Source organism: Cyprinodon tularosa, unplaced genomic scaffold (assembly GCF_016077235.1).
Source record: "Cyprinodon tularosa strain WSP-4 unplaced genomic scaffold, ASM1607723v1 ctg24, whole genome shotgun sequence".
NCBI classification, from domain to species: Eukaryota; Metazoa; Chordata; class Actinopteri; order Cyprinodontiformes; family Cyprinodontidae; genus Cyprinodon; species Cyprinodon tularosa.
In genome coordinates, this window is record NW_024038896.1 from 1,486,946 (window position 1) to 1,507,753 (window position 20,808).

The window sequence follows — 20,808 nt, forward strand, 5'->3', positions numbered from 1 at the left end:
TATACCAGTAGATCTCATTCCAGGTTCTCGTTTTTCATGGTAACCTTTTTAAAATGAATATACACGACAAAAATTTAAATGAATATTTCAAAACTACACGAAATGTGTGGGCGAAAACATTTTTTACATAAACAGGATTTTCTTTTCCTATTCTTCTGTACAAATATTTAGTATGAATACAAATAAGTATTTTTTCACACATAATTCAAATTTTTATTTTATGTTTTTATACCTGAATTCTCATATTTTTCAGATCTTCTCTCTCTTTGTTTGGCATACCACATCAAAAATTTAATCTCAATATTCCAATATGTTTTTCACCTGAATCGTTGTTACTTATTAAACTCTGTTATTCGCAGCTCTGTTTAAATATGTTTTTCCTATAAAATACTATTGAGTATGTTGATGGATGTACTCGAAAAGAGTAAATAAAACAGTTTAGACATCAAGTAACACACACTCAGCCCTATGAACTTGTTCTAACAGAAACTAAGCAGGATCTGCCGAAATAGCTTGTAGCTCTGCTGTTATCTAATGACAGAGGCGACAGATCTGCTCTCAGAGCGTCAAAACTACAACCAAACTTACGTCTGTGGGTTCAGTGAAGTGTGTCGTTCCATGCATCTTTATACATTAAACCGGATAATCTGTGTCTGAGGTGTCACGTTAGAGTTGTTTTAATAATGTTCTGTGTTAGCATGATAAATAACATTAGTCACAGGCAGCTCATTTTAGTGTTAGACTGATATGAATCCTGCTGCTTTGAGGCTTGTAAAGTGGTAAACGTGGTCTATCCCTAATATAGTAGGTGGAAATTAACACCTTATAAACATAAATGCATCATCTGATTTTAATCACTTCTATTTCATGGACACTTTACATCATATTAGTATAAACGTCATTTAGAAAATAAACATCTGTTGAATAGGTGACAGTATACAGTAGAGGTGCTACCCAATATAAGGTTTTGCACAAGTGCTTGAGTGAACAGGATTTTCCTTACTCACTAAAGCCTCTTGGTTTAACAGACTTCACCTAGCTCCAAATCCAAATCCAGCAGCAATCTATGCCAACAACCTGGCATGGTTCCCTGGACCCCTAACCGTGCCTGTGACCCCAGCAGCACTATTCATGCCAAGGATCCTGACAAATGTTGGCACCCTCTCCTTGAGTGATGGGGGGGCAATGTGAGTTTTACAGCCAAGGAGGGAGGAGGCAGGTCGACACCTGGTTTCCTTTTTTTAGGTAGCATAAAGACATCCCTGGTCTTATGGGGTTGTGTTAATACATCCAATCATGGGATAAATATAATCTGAAGAGAGGATCTGTTGGGATTATAGGGAGGAAAAAGAGGAGTTAAGCAAAGCTTAATTTATCGCCGTTTATGGCTCAGATATATTACATTGCATCGGAAATACATTTATAGTTAGCTTAGACCCATCAAAACAAACTTGCATAGTAGATAAAGCTTTTCATACAAGAGCCTTAATCATTCAGTGATTCCTTGTTTTGATCAGGGAAATAAATATGTGAAAATAACATTCAATGTAATACAATCGTAAGTTTCTGAGGCACTATTTTCCTTTTTTCTGATAGGAAACATTGAATACAGCTGTCCAGCTACCAATGAGTGTGAAATCACCAAGAGGAGACGGAAGTCCTGCCAGGCTTGCCGTTTCATGAAATGTCTTAAAGTTGGCATGCTGAAGGAAGGTGAGTCGATTTAATCTGATTTAAGTGAAACTTCAAAAACAACAGCTTCTTAGTAGTGCAAACATGCCTAATATTATTTACAAAAGTGGTTGTAGTTCTAGCTGTATAGATTTTCTGCTTTGCAATAGTGATTATGATGCAGTTTTTCAAGATTTTCCCTATTATAAATACTAACTTTAATACATAGAACTACAATTTTAAAAGAAAGATCAACACAAAATAGTGCATAGTTGCAAAATAAAAGGAAAATGTCATATTTAGAAAAATAAAAACATGAAAAGTATTGTGTGTAGCTGTATTCAGACCCTTTTACAGAAATCTTCCTAAATAAATTTTATTTCAAATATTGTCTTCAAAGTAACAGAATTTTTAATTCCAGTTGAATATAATCTAATTCTAGTTTAAATCCAGCTGTAGTATGAAGGCATCAGAGGGTAGGCAAGAAAATATCTGTGAAAAAAAGCATGATAAAAACCATGGAACGCTGCAGACAGATGTGCTTTATTATATCTTAGTTTAATCCATGCCAACAAAATGAAAACAACATGACATAAGTATAAATTATTTATTATAGAAGCCGTAAAGGTGCTCCTAGGAGCAGCTGTAGAAATCCACAGCTCAGGTTTAATAAAAGTCAACACCGCAAGTCTTGACTTTATAAAGAAGTGGAATAACTGGAATAACTGTTTGCAAGAAAAAAAAAACAATACCTTATAAGCAGTTACTCTTTACAACTCAAGAATGCAGAAGAAAGTAATTTATAGTTTAGATTAAAATAGTTAACTTTAAAAGACCACATGAGCCAAACATGATTCAGACACAGTACAACAGATCCATTATATTTCAGAATAGGGGTAGGGTTCTATCTTCCCTTCTCTGGTGAGTGCAGCCATCCCTATGTCTTCCCTCCTTGTGTCCCAGTGATCTGGGGTTCCTTTGGGAATCTGGGGCAAGGATTTCCTCTTTATTACGGTAATCTATGAGTCTGGGGCCACTCACACCTGCTATTAAGCATAATATCCTTCTGAAGAAGCTATGTAAACCCTTTATACATGAGCATGCCCTTGTATACATACCAGGGGAGTTTGGTTCAAGATGTTTACAGATACACACTTATATTTAATACTAAGCTGCAGCTATAGGTATATTCCACCTTGAATAATATTGTGTAATGACCATAGGTATTGACTTCAACACAAATGAATATCTAAGGATACCTGCTGCTGTTGAAGCTTTTTTTGCTTTAGTTGTCTGTTGTCTTTTTTTTTCTGCTGTTATGCTCTCCGTTTTCGGTCCCTCACATCTCATAGTGTGGAAGCAGACGTTTAGGAGTTACTGTATATCTTCTGTGAATCTATTTCTGCTGTTTTGTTTTATTTTTTATTTTTTCGTGCACTCTTTCCTGTCTTTCTCTGTCTCTTTCTCTCTCCCCTTAGATCTTATCCCCTCGTTCTGTCTCACCTCCCTTTCTGTCTACATGTCTGTTGTACTCGATTTTACTCCCTAAATAACTTTCAACAAAGTTTAATATACAAGTATTACTGTAAGCAGACCCTTATGGCAATAGTCATCTGCTTGTGAAAGCAAATCTATTGGGCTATCAGCTAGCTCTGGGACCTATTACCAGACTATTACCGGACTATTACCAGAGTTATATTGGCAAAACTGGACACAACAAATAAAAAAAAAAAAATAGGTGTATGGCCGTCTGAATGCATAAAGGGATCTTGAATGCGACCAGAGTGGACTACCAAACGGCCCACTTTGATGAAGCAGAAACGATAAGTAGTCGGAGTAAACTTCGGGTTACATTAGACATCATCCTAAACACAGCACCTCCATAGAGGGAGTAGTAGCATGCTGCAGGGGTGCTTTTCCTGAGCAGACACAGGGACAGTTGGCCACAGCTGATATGACTGTAAATGGACTTAAATATGAGAAATTGAGATCTTTGGCCTCCAGCAGGATAATGACAATAGATATAGAGGCAGGGCTACTAGGGGATAGCTAGGGGATCAAAGCACAGGAATAAGTAAGAGTAAAGTATATATCTAGCCAAAAATATGAGACAAAAAAAACAACTTTACAATAAATTTGGTTGTGATATGCTATTTTGAACATTACAGCAAAAAGGCTCTGATCTCCTAAGGCTTAGGACCTAAGCTGTAATCCTGGCAAGACAAACATTTTCAGCTGTAATTGCAGCAAGAGGTGTTTTTACAAAGTCTTCACTTAGAAGCATATACTGTATTTCTTTAATGTGAAAACTGCATATTCATATTAAACAAGTATTTGGTTGTTATTGATAAATTGTAAAACAGTTCTGAATACTTTCTGAAATACTGTGATAATTAAACTATTTATTTTGCCAATTAAGGTTTTAATCAGAGGAACTCAACAAAAATATTTTGAATTTGTTTAATTTACTTAAACACTTGCATTTTTGGTGTGATCAGATTTTAAAGCGAGCCTCCTCCTTTATAAGGCAGTGTGGAGATCCTGCACTTATTTACTTCCCTCTCCCCACACCGGGGAGCCTAAAGTGTGCTTAACTCAGACAGTTAGGAAAAGCTGCTGAGTTGGATGTTCTTACAGAGCCTGAGTGAAATGTGTAACAGTACTCTTGAAAAGCGCACAGAGCGTTCCCCAGGGGAGATCTCCTCTCCCCTGGGCTCTGGGTGTCTCTCCCTCTCCTGCTCCGTCTGAGTCTGCCTCGCTTCCCCTCTCCTGCTTCTGCCATATTGATCCGCTAAATGCTTTCCGAATATGCCGCCTCACTTCCTGCATGTGTTGTTTTTCCTCCGGTGAGAGACCTCTGGGAGTACTGGAGGAAAATCAAGCGGATAGATTTTCTCTTTTTTTTTTTTCTTCCCTTTTTTTTTTTTTTTTTTTCTTTAGCAGCAAAAGCCAACCAACACAAGTATTTGTACATTGTTTTAAAAAAAACATATACGTTGGATTTATATGGAAAATTTTTAAGGCTAAACTTTGCCTTCCTTTTACATTTTCAAATAGACTTCCTAATTTTTAAAAACAAGATAATTTTCTATAGCAACCTAGAATGTTAAATGCTATTTGTGTGTTTTCTTTTTTATAGAATAGCATAAAACAATCCTTCGAAAGATAATATTGATAAGAAGATACGTACAGGAATTCCAAATCAAATAAATGTTAAATTGAATTGCAATTTGGCCTACTTTTAAATTAGGTTCAAATTTGGTTGAACAATACTCATTCATAAAAACAGAGTTGTATTTTAACAACAGATTCAAAGCATCAATTATATTTATTACTTTTTTTGTTTAGTTTTTTAAATACAGTATTTACCTAAACTCTCAGTTTTTTCTCCGTTCTGACCACATTTATGTGCTAAGATTTATATCTGTGTCATGCTTGAGGCTATTTGTAGTTAACTGTGAGCTGCCCTTCTAACAAAGAATTGTATGCATGTGTGACTCATGATTGATTTCCATGAAGACTGCTTTGCTGATGTAGCTGCTGTATCCATTGTGCTGCAGCTTTAACAGCAGTTTTACACAAGCACCATCTCTTGGGTTTTTAAACTTGAACATATCATCCCTGAGCAACAGCTCTGACAGCCAGAATGTTTTCGAAACTGTTTATAACAAGTATTGACAAACCTCAGTGTGTTTTAAAGGGATTTTATTGAATCTACCCACACAAAATAGCCCTTAGATTGAATTAAAATGATGCCTGGTATACAAAAAGGTTAAAGTACTGGAAAGTGTTAATAATTTATAAGAAAATGCAGCTATAGTTACAATTTTGGGGCTGTGTGTTTCAGATACAAATCCACAAATGGATTTTGATCTGTACTTTTACTAGGACAATCTTACAGGCGCAGTTGTAGTTGGTAGTATGCATACATTTACATTAAAAATTAAAAAGAAAAAAAGCTGCCAGTCATATAAATTGAAATTGACAAAATTAACAATAAATAAAAATTCTAAACCATGACATTGATTTTAAATATATATATATATATATATATATATATGTATATACAAAACTTGCTTTTTATTATTTATTATGACTATTTTCAGTTTTGTGTTATTTAAAATAGCATAACAGATTCACAAGTGTGAAATAATTATTTTTTTTAATGGGAGGGTATGTGAACTTTCAAGCCGAACTGTATATATGCTATAATTCATTTGAATTAATAGCCCTCCTGTCAACAAATTCTCCTTCCTGGGGTGTTTGACTTTACTTCTCCTCCAGAATTAGCGTGAACTTCATGGCTGCTTCTCAGATGAATGCTGGTCTTCTTGATGTCTTCAAAACAGCTGCTTTGATACTGAGATAAATTTATACATCGACAAGCTCCACTTTGTCTTTGCCTGTCACATTAAATCACACTAAGATACACTGAATTTAGTGGATGTAACATCCATAGCACATCACATTTGATTAAAGGAGAAAGGGACTTTAAATTTTCTTTGGTTTTGGCATATTGTGGACTTAAGGAGGATGTCTGATCTTGAATACAGAGGTGGGAGATAGTGGATTGCTCCACTTTTGAAGAAAAAGGTAAAACCAGCTGCCAAAGTTTAAAGTGTAAACTAGCAGCAGGTCTTCTACAAAATAGAGAAGTTTAGCCCGCATATATGTGAACAGTTAAAAAACACAAAATTTGTTATTAAAAAGCTCAGTTGTGATTTTGGTGTCTGATACATTTTTTATTTATTCCTGCTGAATATGCAAAAATGTGTATGAATGTGAGCAATATTGAAACGCACTGGCCTTAAGAATATGAATTGCTGTAAACAGTAATATGCTTAAAGCAGTTTTCATTAACAGAAATCGGACATCAATAAAGATAACTGAAAAGACATTTTATACAGCCTTTAATTCTTGACAATGCAAAAGTATAAATAATCAAAGTCTGAGTACAGTTAGGAACCCTTAGGACTTAAAATAAAATATCCCTGGTAACAAAATTTCCAAACTAAAAAGAGCAAATGAAAAGAATACTTAAGCACTGGTTCTTTAAATTCTGGGTTGTCTGCAAAATTAGCAAGAAACTGGGATTTCCTGCAGACTTCACCTGATGCAACATCGTCACTCCTGTCTGTCTTTGCTGTAGCTACAATGCAGTGGTGTCACACCTAAAGGTCTCTTCGGGCTGTTCTGTGGTCAGTTGTTCTAAAAGTGTCCAATATTTCTTCACAATGTGCCAGGCCTGCCAACCCAGATCATAAAGCATCAGCTGCTTGGGCCCCTCAGCTTTGGTAGCAGTTTGAAAAAAATAAAAAAAACCTCTTCAGTGTGACACCTGCCACAAACCAGCTGACTAAGTCTTTAACACTGTTTGCTGGTTTCAGGTGGGTTAGGTGTCAAATGCTGGCCTAACCTTGCGACTACTGTGAGTAACTAAATGCATATTGTCCATTTGGATTCTGTATCCAGTATTCAAAATATAATGGAAGTGAATTATCCCTTTGATTAAATCCATTATTGTCCTTCGTGCTGTGATTTAAAAAATGGGGAGGTAGAAGGAAAATAGTGCATTGTAAGAATTATTATGAATAAAAATTCTGAAAATTGTGGCATGCATTTAAATTTGAAGGGTTGGAAACCCACTAAACTAATAGTCTATAGCATGGTTCTTTAACGTTTTCAGTCCAAAAGCCCTAAATGTATGTAATGGACCCCTTGTTTTGTCTGCCCTGGTGGTTGGGATATAAGTGTCAAACTTTTTTACAGCTGGTGAAGATGTGCTAACCTTTAAAACTGAAAATCTATAACAAATCAAGAATAACTCCAACTGGTACTTATCTGAAGGTTTCACATGGTAGATTTCTTTCTGGTTTAAATAATATTGACAACATTGAAACATTGATTTCTTTGTTATAAAACAAATATTTTCTAAGCAGAATCACACCCTTCTGCAACCTCCCACGTTGCAGGCCCCAGATTGCCCTGTATTTAGCTCCATCACTCCTCATACCAACTTCATAGAGCTTCCTTGTCCCTGTAAGAGATAGCCTCCTCACAGCATGACTCCTCCGCCACCATGTGTGAGAATTGTGTGATCATAGGGATATAAACTTATAGTTTTCTATACAAAATGTTTACAATTTTTAACAAAAAGTTCATTTTGGTCCTCAATCCACCATCTTCCGTATGTTTGCTGCATCGGTTTTGGCTAAATTTCGGCAGAACTTTTTTCTACTGCAGTTTCTTTATAACTGTCTTTCATGAAGACCAGATTTATCAAGTTGTTCTATCAACAGATTCTCACACCTGAGTTTTGCATATTCTCTAATTTGTTATACATGTCATTTTATTTACAGGTGCCACACTTGCCACATCATTTTGAAAACCATGTATCATTTTCCTTCAACTTTCCACCTATTCACTACATTGTGTTTGTCTATGATTTTGAAACTCAGAAGGTGCAGGCAGCTTTTTAAGAAAACCAATCCATGAAGCCCTTTAATGTACAGCCATGGCTGATAAAAGGTCACGAGTTCAATGGAAAAATCCTAACGTAATTACAGCTCCCAGAAGGTATGGTGTCAGTACCCAGCACCATGAGCCGCTACACGCCACTAATAGCAGTGCTAACACTCCTTAGTATTACTGTTTGGTGTTATGTAATCCAATTATATACGCAAAAGAAATTTCTGCTTTGAAATGGTATGAGTTTATTTTTCATATGTGTCTCTGTGTATCACAGAGACAATTTTTTTGAATAGTTTTATGAAGCAACAGCTGGTCGTGACTTTAAACAGGCCTCACCCGATAATGTTAACACATTTACATGTTGAAACAGAAGAGAAGAAGCTCACCACCATGGTGAATTTCTGGTGTGAATGAAAATCTTTAATGCCGTGAATAAAGGACACTTAAGCCACCGCTCTTTTGAAATTCGAGTCAGATGTTTAAGTCGTAGTTGTGTGTTTTTGTAGAGATTTTCTGACACTGCTGTAATGTGGTGGACGAACACAAGCTGGCAGACTATTTTGGCAACCTACACCGCTGTCTCGCTCCTACTCTGACCACAGATAGGAATCAGCCATCTTTTCCTGACCGAACGTGGCTACCGGGGTAATGTTACAGCCTTATTTTCCTCCAGCCACATACACAAAAGATTAGTGAAGCCATATCCAATATCACAGACTGTCAGGTCCCTTCCTAGTCGATGCGCTTAGGTCGGAAACCAATCTATATGCTAAGATTACATCATCAAAATAAAGATATACCCAGGTTTGCCTTTACATGCTTAGTATTTCCTTTCGTTATTTAACATTGAAGGAACAACCTTTTGATAATTTCCTTGGCTTTTTTTCTCACATTTGAGTCCCTTATTTTCTTTTTAAAGCAGTCAAAGTTTATAAACCCAGCGGAGAGTAAGCGCCCACCCAGAGTTTCTCCGCTGGCTTGTCCTCAATGTCTGGCAGGTGATAGATCAGACACGGATGTTAACACGTGTTCCTCTGAAGAGGGGTGGATTTAGAGACGCGCTGACCTCTTTACAACCTCCTTGTACTCCAAACTCGCATTCATTTACACACATGTCAAATGTATATCACTGCTGACAGGCGTCACGGAACGGGACCATGAGTTACGCGCTTCCCGCTTGCATGTCATCTTGGTTTCTTCTTTTCCTCTGTTGCGTTCACAGCTATCTGTGTGGAAACCCCAAACTGAGCACATCAGTGGTCCTGAATCGACCCAGCCTCGCACATGTTGTTGATTAGAGGCGGATTTGTGGTCAGGGTGGCTTTGTGTTAAACATGATGAAGGGAACCATGCCAGTGTTCACAGTTGTGGGAGAACAACTCTGGCCCTGAAAGGACTGGAGCAGGTGGGGGCCCCGTCTGTCCCCTTACATTCCTCCGCATTTCTTCAGCCCACCCAGCAATCAAACAAAATTCATCCAATACCAAATCCATACTGTAACTCTTCCCAGACTAACATACTCACCCTTCAGCAGTTGCAATGAAAGGGCAAGGCCTGTGTGCTTAGCTGATGGTGAGTGTGTGTTAAGGAGGAGGAGAGGGCGGGGGTGTTGCGGTGCGTCCCTCTGATTTTACCCATCTAAAATAGGGAGCTCCTAATCTCCCTTTGGCAGCAGTGGCCAGGCAGCCACTTCTGACACATTCTGCAGAAAGAAGCGCTCCTGACAGGTGAGGAGCTGAAAATAGTTGCGTGAGACTCACACACTCATTCACACACATGCATGAATATTCGTTTAGCGTGCACACATCGCTAAATGGGCCACATGCGCATCAGCATCTGTATGATTGGATCTCTGCAGAGATATCTGCATAAAAACAAAGTTAATACAACCATGGGAGGTTCAAGAATTTAGGGAAATTTGTTTTAGAAGGCGAAGTGTGTATGCCTGTTATAGGCATAAGGTTAATAAAAAAAGATCACGCATTCTCTTTGTCATGTTTCTATGTAATTATTTTAATTTAAATACAGGAAAGAGACAAATATAGGCCTGGTAAAGAATAAATTACATTGTATTTATAAAAATAGCAATATTTAATTCTCATTTCTTTATTTTCTTTATAGAAAAAAAATCACATCTTCCTTGATTTTGTGGTAGATTTATTCTCTCAGTAAATTTACCCTTTTTAAACTATCAAAACTAACAGACCAGACATCCTGTGATAAAAACAATCATGCCAGTAGAGGTTTCGAGCACTTATCGCTCTGCTCCTTTAGAGTACCAAAGGTATAAATTAATCTCTGATTAATTAGATGGGGCTTTGTGATTGCCAATGGTAATTCTGAAATAGTGTTACCTTTATAAGAATACTGGATTGGCTCTTTTATTTCCCGAGGACATCCATTTTGTGTCTAATGTGTCTATTTCAACTGGAATTATTGTATTATAGTGTAGCTTTTTTAAATCAAGTGAAAAGTGAAGTAGCTGTCTTTCAGCACCTTGAATGCCAGTAACAAGCAGCTGCTTGCCTACCTAAAACAATCTGAAAAAAACTATAGGCACTCTGTCACTTTTTCAGTGTGTGATATATGAAGAATTTAAACAGCTGGGGAAGATGGCCATAAATTCATCTTTTGAAACTGGATAATTTTAAAACTTAGTATGGTGCAAACTCATCCACATTGACGGAACTTGCACGTATGCCGCTCCCTGACAATTACATCCTTTTCACAAACCTCTAATTCCCGAGAAAATACTTTGAGCAATCATACAAATGAGCAAAAATAATGTTTTGGTTGTTTTTGCTACCACTTTTCTAATGTTACCCTGACTAATGTTTAATAAGTTTGCAGGGTTGCTGGCTCATCAAGTTTTAGAAACTTGCCAAACTTATAAAATAAAATTGAAAATTAAAAACATTTGTTAGTATATATCTAAATATCCAGTTTACACATTCTTCCTTTTCTAACAGACCAGTAATGATTTAATGAATGTATAGACTCTAGATGCATTGCAGGGTTTTAGTCAAAAGGGACAAATAAAAGGCTATTTTGAAGATATTTCTCAGTAAAAACGTACATAATGTCTCTTTAAATGAACTGTTTCCCAGCTTTAAATGACCTGAGAATTTCAAAATGTAGGAAAGCAAAATTAGTATGAATAAAAAACAGCAAAAAAAGATATAGAGTACATAAAAACTCCAGAAATGATTAAAACATTTCTTTCTCTGAGCTTCTTGGCATCAATAAAGATCATAAATGTGACAGGGATTCCTGTCATCTCTGTCACTTATATCAAAAATAATCTCTTCATATCAGCACACATATAAAATCAATCATAATCGGGATAGACTGAAGGTGTTGCTACACAAAGTGCACATCTATTTTACTTTGTTTTAAAAATGTGGACAAATATTGCCATGCAGCATGAAAACTGATACTAAAGAAAGTTGTATAGAGTGGTGCAGATTATAATCCCCTCAATTCTGCAACAAATGGCCTTTTCCCCTTGGGATGCTGATCCCCAGTATTGCTTCTTATCACATTGTTGGAGAATATAACAAAGTACTCCGAAGATCAGACAGACACAGCTGTATCAGGGTGGAGATGTGCACCTGATGCATGAAGGAAAGAGAAGCTTTCAGTAGACCTGAAACTGGAACTAAGTAGCTATTATTTCCTGTCAATGATTCATGAGTCAGTTCATACAGACCGTACAGACCTTGGAACTCAAACTGGCCTGTCTGGTCACTGGTTGTTTTCTGCAGTCGTACAATATGATCCAGCAGGTCGCAGTGTTGATATTCAAAGTGGAAAAAGTGGTTGGCCCTCCTGTCTGTATAATAATACCTTTATTATTTATACCTGCTGAATATGCAATATATCGCACTTACTTATCCATCACTTTCTTACAGTAATTCTATGCATTCTGGAAAAATAAGTTTGAGTAGAGTTATTTGGAAGAGACAGGTACCCTTCCCAACAGAGATAGGCACCAGAACCCAACAACATTATTAATGGAGGGAAGGAATGTTAAAGTTTTTTTTACATCAGTTACAGGTACACGTGCTAATATGACTGAGTTAGGAAAGTATTTTAAGATTATCCTTATTTAGACAAGCATGAAACAATGTTTTTTTAAATGTTGCATCATTAATCTTCATTTACCTCTAAGATAAATGTTAAAAACAGCAGCCCAAACTCCATCTACTGCAAACCCTTCTTCTGGCTGCCAAACTGACTAATTAAAATCGCCTCCACATGTGTTCAAAGAACAAGAAGTCTATTTGCAAGCCTTATTGATTACTTTAAGGCGTACAAATGGAATACTGTGTTAGAAGAGGGGCTCTCGATTTAGCTTCAATCTGCCAGGCATAAAATGATCTCACTGTGTTTGCTGGGAAGAATGAGCTCCCTTCGGGCACGCTGGGTAATTAGGTTAGTGGATAGTCGGTGTCAGGAAATTGAAAGACCATCCTAATCGGATTCTTTTGTTTCCAAGGGAATCAAAGGAATTTATGTGCGTCGCTGGGAAATCTCACACGATTCAATTCTGCTTGACCATGTAAAATCTGTTTGCTCTCCCTCAGTCCTCAAACAAGTTTTAATGCGAGCTTGTAAATTCAGCACATAAGGTGCATCGAGCCTTTTGTCCTTTGTGATGGCTTTGGAGATAATCCCTGACGTGTCAGGAGTGTATGCTCAAATCTCCAAAGGACAAGCCTTCTTTAGAACTAAAAAAGAGCTTACTCTTTAAAGAATCAGTCTTTTTTATGTTAGATATTATAAAATGATAAAAATCTTTGCACAAATAAATCAGCCAATGGTCAATATTTGCTAGCTTTTCAAAAATCAGTTTATTTTAGTTTCTCTTAAATGGATCACTTAAAGCTCAAACAAAACACTAATTGATTAAACATAAGAATTATTTCTAACATGATAATGTTAAAAACAACGCATATGTCTTATTTTGATTTTGATATACCGGTAGTATTATATACTGAAGTACAAGAAAAAAAAACATATCCCCAGTAGCTCTTGATTACTTATTACACAGTATAATCTTCCTTTATTGTGTCTTGTAGTATAACTTTTGAACAATTAGAATTATAGCTTTGTTGCATATTATTGGAACAATGTGTTTTTGGCTCCTGAAAATATTTCCAAACAGATTAATTAATCTGGGAAATGTGGAAAGTACATAGTGACATTCTCTCAGTAGTTGAATAGCAGTATGCAGGACCAGGTAGGGGAGGGGGCCATATAACTTGAGATAACTCTGATCACTATGCACTCTCTCTAACATCCTCTAACAAGAACAAAAATGAAAGGACATTTCTGTGTGACAGAAATTTTTGTGCCTTTATTCCATCTCAGGTTACGGATTAGCATCTTATGCTATGACAGGTGTTTGGTTATTATTCAGAAGTGGGTATAAGCTTGCAATCCCTTCATGTTCTTCTGGATTTTACCAAATCTGTGCATCTTTGTGACAAATAAATTGGGAAGTTGGGCCAGAGTTATTTGAGTTTTAATGTATTACACTTATCAGTTTAAACATTTTGATCCAAACAACATTTTGATATGTCAAATAGTGAAGTTTCTATTTTTTTTTTGCTTTCTTATGCTCATCCCATTCTGATTTGTTTTTTTTCTTCTGTTCTGCAGGTGTTCGTCTGGACCGAGTGAGAGGTGGGAGACAGAAGTATAAACGTAGGTTAGATGCAGAGAATGGATCCTACCTCGGCCTCACTCTACCTCCCCCGGCAAAAAAGCCCTGTAAGTATTTATAATACCTATTAATTATAAAATAAAATAACCTACTGAAAGCATGTATGGATGTTGCAACTCCTAAAGCTGCAGCAGGTCTAGATTTCACATACCGTATTTTCACGACCATAAGGCGCACCGGACTAAAAGGCGCACTCTCAGTTATGTGTCCCATTTCTGTATTTAACACACACATAAGGCGCACCGGACTATAGGGCGCGTTTTTTATATACAGGTACATGTCCTCTCAGGTGGATTTTCTCACTTAAAAACAAATTAAAACTACTTTATTCCCACTGATCACAGCAAATAAAGCTGCAAGGTGTATTTATTACAAAGTATTATTAAAACCTGGGAACCTGCCGTGAGAGACACATCGCTGATGACACAGGGCTGTGATTAATCCTCTGATACAGTTTATTGACGCATAAATTAACTTAAAAAATAGGCAGGATAATAATCTGGATGAGCTGACTGCAATGATAAAATTTTCAGGTGGACTTTCTCACTTAAAAAGATTTAGATTATTTAGATGAAAAAACACCTGCGGAGGTGAGTCCGGATGCGCCGCGCGGCCCACAGGCTGCTGTTGAATTAAGTTTTCAGGTAGAAAAATAGAGCGGGAGCAAAACTGAGTATGATTGTGCTTTATTCAAGTATTTATTACAGAGTATTAATCAAACCCCTCAAAGTCCTCATCCTCTGTTTCTGAATTAAACAGCTGCGCTAAATCCGACATGCCAGTTTCCCCTTCTTCTTCGTTTATTGACGCATAAATTAACTTAAAACATAGGCAGGATAATAATCTGGATGAGCTGACTGCAATGATTAAATTTTCAGGTGGGCTTTCTCACTTAAAAAGATTTAGATTATTTAGATGAAAAAACACCTGCGGAGGTGAGTCCGGATGCGCCGTGGACCAGAGCCTGCTGTTGAATTAAGTTTTCAGGTAGAAAAATAGAGCGGGAGCAAAACTGAGTATGATTGTGCTTTATTCATGTATTTATTACAAAGTATTAATCAAACCCCTCAAAGTCCTCATCCTCTGTTTCTGAATTAAACAGCTGCGCTAAATCAGACATGCCAGTTTCCCCTTCTGCGCTGTCAGAGTCACTTTCCGTGCAGCGCGGCTCCTCAGAAATAATGCCTGCTTTTGCAAAAGCTTGAAGAACAGAGCCAGCAGACACGTTATTCCTCGCTGCTTCTGCTGCACCTGCTGGGTCCGGTTCACACCGATTTCGAGCGGTTGAACAGCGAGCACAGGGTTAATTTGTTTCCCCATGTTTTTCACATCAGCTGTGAGATGGGCACGCATGGAGTTACAGATTAATGGTGATGAGTGGAAAAAAAAACAGCTGGTCTCCTTACATTCAGCCACTCTTTCATCATCTCCTCAATGAGGTGGTCTCAAAAGTCGCAGTTACAACACACATAGGGCGCACCGCACCATAGGGCGCACGGCACATTTTGAGGGGGAAAAAAGACGTTTAAGTGCGCCTTATAGTCGTGAAAATACGGTAATCATGATTCAGGTTTCAGGTTTATTACTGAGCATGAATTTTCGCTTTCAGTGACAAAGATTGTTTCGCATTTGCTGGTGGTGGAGCCGGAAAAGATCTACGCCATGCCAGATCCGACCATGCCTGATGGTGACATCAAAGCCCTGACAACCCTGTGTGACCTGGCGGACCGCGAGTTGGTGGTCATCATCGGCTGGGCCAAACATATCCCAGGTGAGGAGCAGCGAATGTGTTTGGATCGTCATCTCAAAATAATTATGAATTCAAACTTAATTCATACTACCTGAAGCTATAGGGGTATAGATCTACTGCAAAATCTAAAGGACGAAAGAGGAGTAGAAGGGTAGGTTTCTGTTTCTGTTGGTGTGAGCTCACTAAGGTAGTTCACCCTCCCATCACCACCTTCCCACTCACAGACATGCACACACAGGATAATTAACATCTGCTACTCATCTGCACCTCAGGGAGAAGCCAGTCCCATATTCTAAAATCTAATCAATAAAGAGCAGCTGAAACCTTTGATTTGACTGGGTGGGGTGGGGGAGTCTAGGGGCCGGGATCCGCCCCATGTCAATGTATTCCATTTCAATCCCACACTTAAAGAAAGCAATCCTCTTACTTACTTAAGGAGACCACACAGAGCCTGTGGAAGAATTGATTTATTTGGTAGAAACTGATGGACCCCCCCACCCTGCCCCCACGCTTGCTGATTAATTCTTAAATAAGACATGTTATGCAAATGTTGACTTTTCTGTTGTTTTTGTCTCTTTTACTTAAAGCAGGCTCTTTGAACAAGAGCTTTTTTTAAACATAGAGTTAGATAGAAACATTTAAAGCTACGCAAAGCACTTTATTTACTTGTCTTTTTGTAAAACCAAAAAATACTTTGACTCAGACAAACTTTATTGTCATTTTGTATGCACAGAGTCTATGCATACAGCTTAAAACTGTTTAATGATATTGCAGTTGGAGTAAGATAAATTACCAATATAAAGTGCAGGAGTGTTCAGAGTGTAACAATGTAGGAGGAAAAAAAAAAACAGTCTAAATAATGGTGCAAAAGGGCATTAATATGAAAAAATTCAGTGCAGTGCAAAACAACAATATTATGCAAAATGCAGTAGATACATTGAGTTGTGTCCTATTTAAAAGGATTATAAAACTTCAGCAACATTGGTAGTGCAAAATAATGTGATGCAGAGACGATTTTAGAGTTTAATAGTTGTTGCAGAACCTGCTGGACCTGCATCAGATGCTGCAAAGTCTCTTCCCATAGGGCAGCAGGAAGAACAGTCCATGGTGGGGGTGTCAGGGGTCACTAATGATCTTATGGGCTCGGGACACTTAGCGCTGGGATATATCACTGGGAAATACTTTTCATTTATTTCTTTTAACGATATTGAAACAGTTGCATCTTCACATGTGTGTCTCATTACAAACTTAAACTAATGACATAACATACAGCATTTAGTGATATAATAGCACCTGAAACCCTAAATTCTGAAATTTAAATAAAAGAGAGAAAAAAACTGTATTTGCACTAATAAATTGATTTTGATGACATAATATCAAGACACAGCCACTTTGTTTATGATCTGCCTTAATCTGTATAGTTTTTATTAAAAAAGATTCAAACTTCAGTGTGTTTTGTTTTGTGAGTAAGAAATCAAGACAAAGTGGTGCTTTATTATGAAATGGAATGTACATTTGTATGATTTTCCCAGTATTTTACTCAATCTTATTTATTCTATCGACTGACTCTGTTACACTTTGATTTAATAATATTCTATTCAGTTTATTTATATAGTACCAATTCACAACACATGTCATCTCAAGGCACTTTACAGTTTACCAGATCATACAGTCAAATTGATTCAAAGTTTTCTATCAAAACCAGTTGATTGCATCAACTCATTGACTCGAATGCAATCCCTCACACTAAGCAAGCATGTAGCGAGGGTGGAGAGTAAAAACTCACTTTTAACAAGAAGAAACCTCCAGCAGAACCAGGCGTCAACCTACCAAGACATAACTGTCCTCCTCCTAAAGTGACAGACTAGCCAAGTAGAGTATTAATCAGATAAGAACAATCTGGAGGTACAGCTCATATTTGTCATGTACTTCACAACTTTGAAGGAGTGGCCAAACAAAAGCCATAAGACTGAACAATGTTAGGGGGGCAGCAAAGATGCAGGAAAGGATGATGTTTTAATATGGGACCAAACTTAGCTCTGCTCACCCAAAAAAAAAACATCCTGATGATTTAACATTGTAGTGGCACCATCATCCTGTGGGGATGTTTTTTTAATTAAACATAAAGCTGTAATTAGAAAATAAGCTCATAAAAGGAGGTCAAAGAAATAAACTGAACCCAAGCAAAAATGTAAACCAACTAAAAAAACAACAAAATACTGCCACACAGGAAAAGACATAACTGACCTCACAAAGAAATCACACAAGGGTATATATGATGGGACTATTAACAAACAATAGGGATAACTTAACAGCATGCAGTCACTAAATACACCGAACACCACATTGCTGCAAAGCTTGCTAATAAACTAAGCAAAAAAAATAGAAAGAATTCCTGAACATCATGTACAAATATTTTTTTAAATGGAAAAGCTTGTTTAACTAAAATAAACTCCAAGTTCCTCCCTCTCTGGAAGGTAGCGCTGGTGCAGTCCAATCAGCCCACTGTATTTATTGCAACAAAAATTAACCGTGAGTTGAGAAAAATAAAAATACAAAGTAAAACCAATACACTCCGTCCTCCATTTTGACCTGCATGCTGGTTTTCCTGCTCCCTTCATAAACCCCCAAAATAAATAAACTTTATATTCTTAAAATAATTACACTCATTAGTAATAACATTAACTACATGTTAAGACATGTTATGCAAATGTTGACTTTTCTGTTGTTTTTGTCTCTTTTACTTAAAGCAGGCTCTTTGAACAAGAGCTTTTTTTAAACATAGAGTTAGATAGAAACATTTAAAGCTACGCAAAGCTCTTTATTTACTTGTCTTTTTGTAAAACCAAAAAATACTTTGACTCAGACAAACTTTATTGTCATTTTGTATGCACAGAGTCTATGCATACAGCTTAAAACTGTTTAATGATATTGCAGTTGAAGTAAGATAAATTGCCAATATAAAGTGCAGCAGTGATCAGAGTTTAACAATGTAGGAGGAAAAAATGTAGGAGGGAAAAAAACAGTCTAAATAATGGTGCAAGTAGTCAAGTTTATTGACCTGCATGCTGGTTTTCCTGCTCCCTTCATAAACCCCCAAAATTAATAAACTTTATATACTTAAAATAAATACACTCATTAGTAATAACATTAACTACATATAGTTTTTAATTCTAAATACATAAACCCTGCAGTTGTATATCCTAAATAAGTAAGCTAGAGAATAATGCAAGTCTTTTAGTTGTATTTGAAAATGATGCAAATAAAATCCTTTCAATTCACAATCACAATAAATTACTTTCAAGTTTTCGAGTAACACCAACAGATGAGTTCTGCAGGAAAATGATTGCATAGGATTTTATTAAGTCTAAATACAATTTTCAAGTGTTTATTTGTAAAAAAATATTTGAAAACCATAAAGTTATAGTGGAAGATTTTTGCAAATTTTTGAAAAGACCCATCCTCACAAAAAATGTACATGCACAACCCTGGACCCGCGCCTGAGAGGGAACGCCTATTGAACACTTGCGAGAGCACGAGCCCATTTCTCCTCTTGCACGCTCTGTTTAAAAGTTGGTGTTTGCATCGCTCATACTAGTTTACTTTCCAAAATAAGATTTGCAATTTTTCCACTATGTCAGACTCACAAAGTGAAAATGGGGACGTGCACGTAGGATGGCCTCACTGTACATAAACATATAAACATAATAATTGACAAATAGGACGACCATTTATTTTCCTTTTATTTTTTTATTATTTACCTTTAAATGCAAAACCCTGTGTTTAGGTAGTGATTCTAGCGAAACACTAATGTAAAAGATTTTTCTGGTTGGAGCATTACACAATGTGGAGATAAATTAACTCTCTATAAATAATGCACCTGCACCTCACTCTTTGTTTTCCTGTGAATGTTGAGTAGTACCAAGTTCTTCCTTCCTATAGTGGCATCACACAACTCAATTCATAATGCTGGATAGGTCATTTTATAGTGTAGGAATTGCCATAAAAAAACATTTTTTATGCAAATTTGGTATAACTAGACAGTGATTTTTGTTCACAGATTATCTGACATACTACATGCTAACAACAACATAAGAATAACAGTATTTATTAATCATCAGCTAGTATTTCTATTAGGTTTAAGTTTGTGTTGGCACGTGGCATAGCAGCAGAGTGCACTCCCATACAAGCAGAGGGCAAGTCTCCTCATCACCGCTGTTCCAGGTTCGATTCCTGACCTTGGGCCCTTGGATGCATCCTTCTGCCCATTTCTTGTATGATCCCTGCGAATAAAGAGCACTAGTGCCACAAGTTCTTCAAAAAAAAAATCCCCAGGTTTAATCATGAGCCCAGTTAAAAGCCTTTGAGTGTAATTCGGGGTTACATTACCTGTGTAGGACTATTGATCTTTTATGCTGCAACCATCTAAATCCAAAGCCGACAGAGATATTAAAGGGGCATGTGGCCCTCTGGGGACGCTTTACCCAGGGCCATCAGGTCAGCGTGTCACCAACTAATAATTAAGACAAAAAGGGGTCCCTACAGTTTAACAGTCCACGCCTACCATTACACTCAGCCCGCTGAGCAAATGGCCCTAACGATGAGGTAATAAGAGTCATTAGTGCAGATTGCTCCATTAATGTGGAAGTCCTTCAACATTCAGATAACGAAGAACTGGCGAAGAAACATGCAGCTCAGAAACATATTTTTTTCTGCTTCATATTGTTATATTTTGAAGGGGATAACTTTGTTGAAAGATTATTTTTAAGTAATTCAAAGACTTTTTTTCTAAAGCTGTCTATTTAAGCTCAAGCTGTGATTGGTTTCTTGGTAGCATCTAAGTATGCAAACAGGTTAAAGACAATAGAGATGCTGCTGTCTGGAATCTGGACTGCTAATTTATCAAACAACTCTGTACATACATAAAGTAACCATGTTAAGGGTGCTGCTATCAGTCCTCACACGATACAAACATTACTGCCTTCCCCCTCTTACTTTTTTTTTGCTTGAAACGTTCTCCCCTTATCTTACACACAGACACACAGACACTCAGCAAGACTTCCTTGTTCTCCAGTTCCCCTGACTCTATCCCCTCCTCTCGCTCTTCTTCGCTCATATAGAGCCCTCTAGTCTCATTATTACCTCTGTCTTTTTATTAGGCCCATTAGGGCTCTTAGGAGGCCTGTAA

The 20,808-nt window shown here is 37.1% G+C and overlaps 1 protein-coding gene across 1 annotated transcript in view; it reads left to right on the forward strand.

Annotated features, from left to right (window-relative positions):
* LOC119785076 (steroid hormone receptor ERR2-like) overlaps nt 1–20,808 on the forward strand; it is a 48,191-nt gene that overhangs the window by 14,507 nt on the left and 12,876 nt on the right. Inside the window, exons 3-5 of the mRNA XM_038287473.1 lie at nt 1,597–1,713; nt 13,807–13,917; nt 15,480–15,641. Of these exons, the coding sequence (XP_038143401.1) occupies nt 1,597–1,713; nt 13,807–13,917; nt 15,480–15,641 (390 nt within the window). The remainder of the gene's footprint in view (nt 1–1,596; nt 1,714–13,806; nt 13,918–15,479; nt 15,642–20,808) is intronic.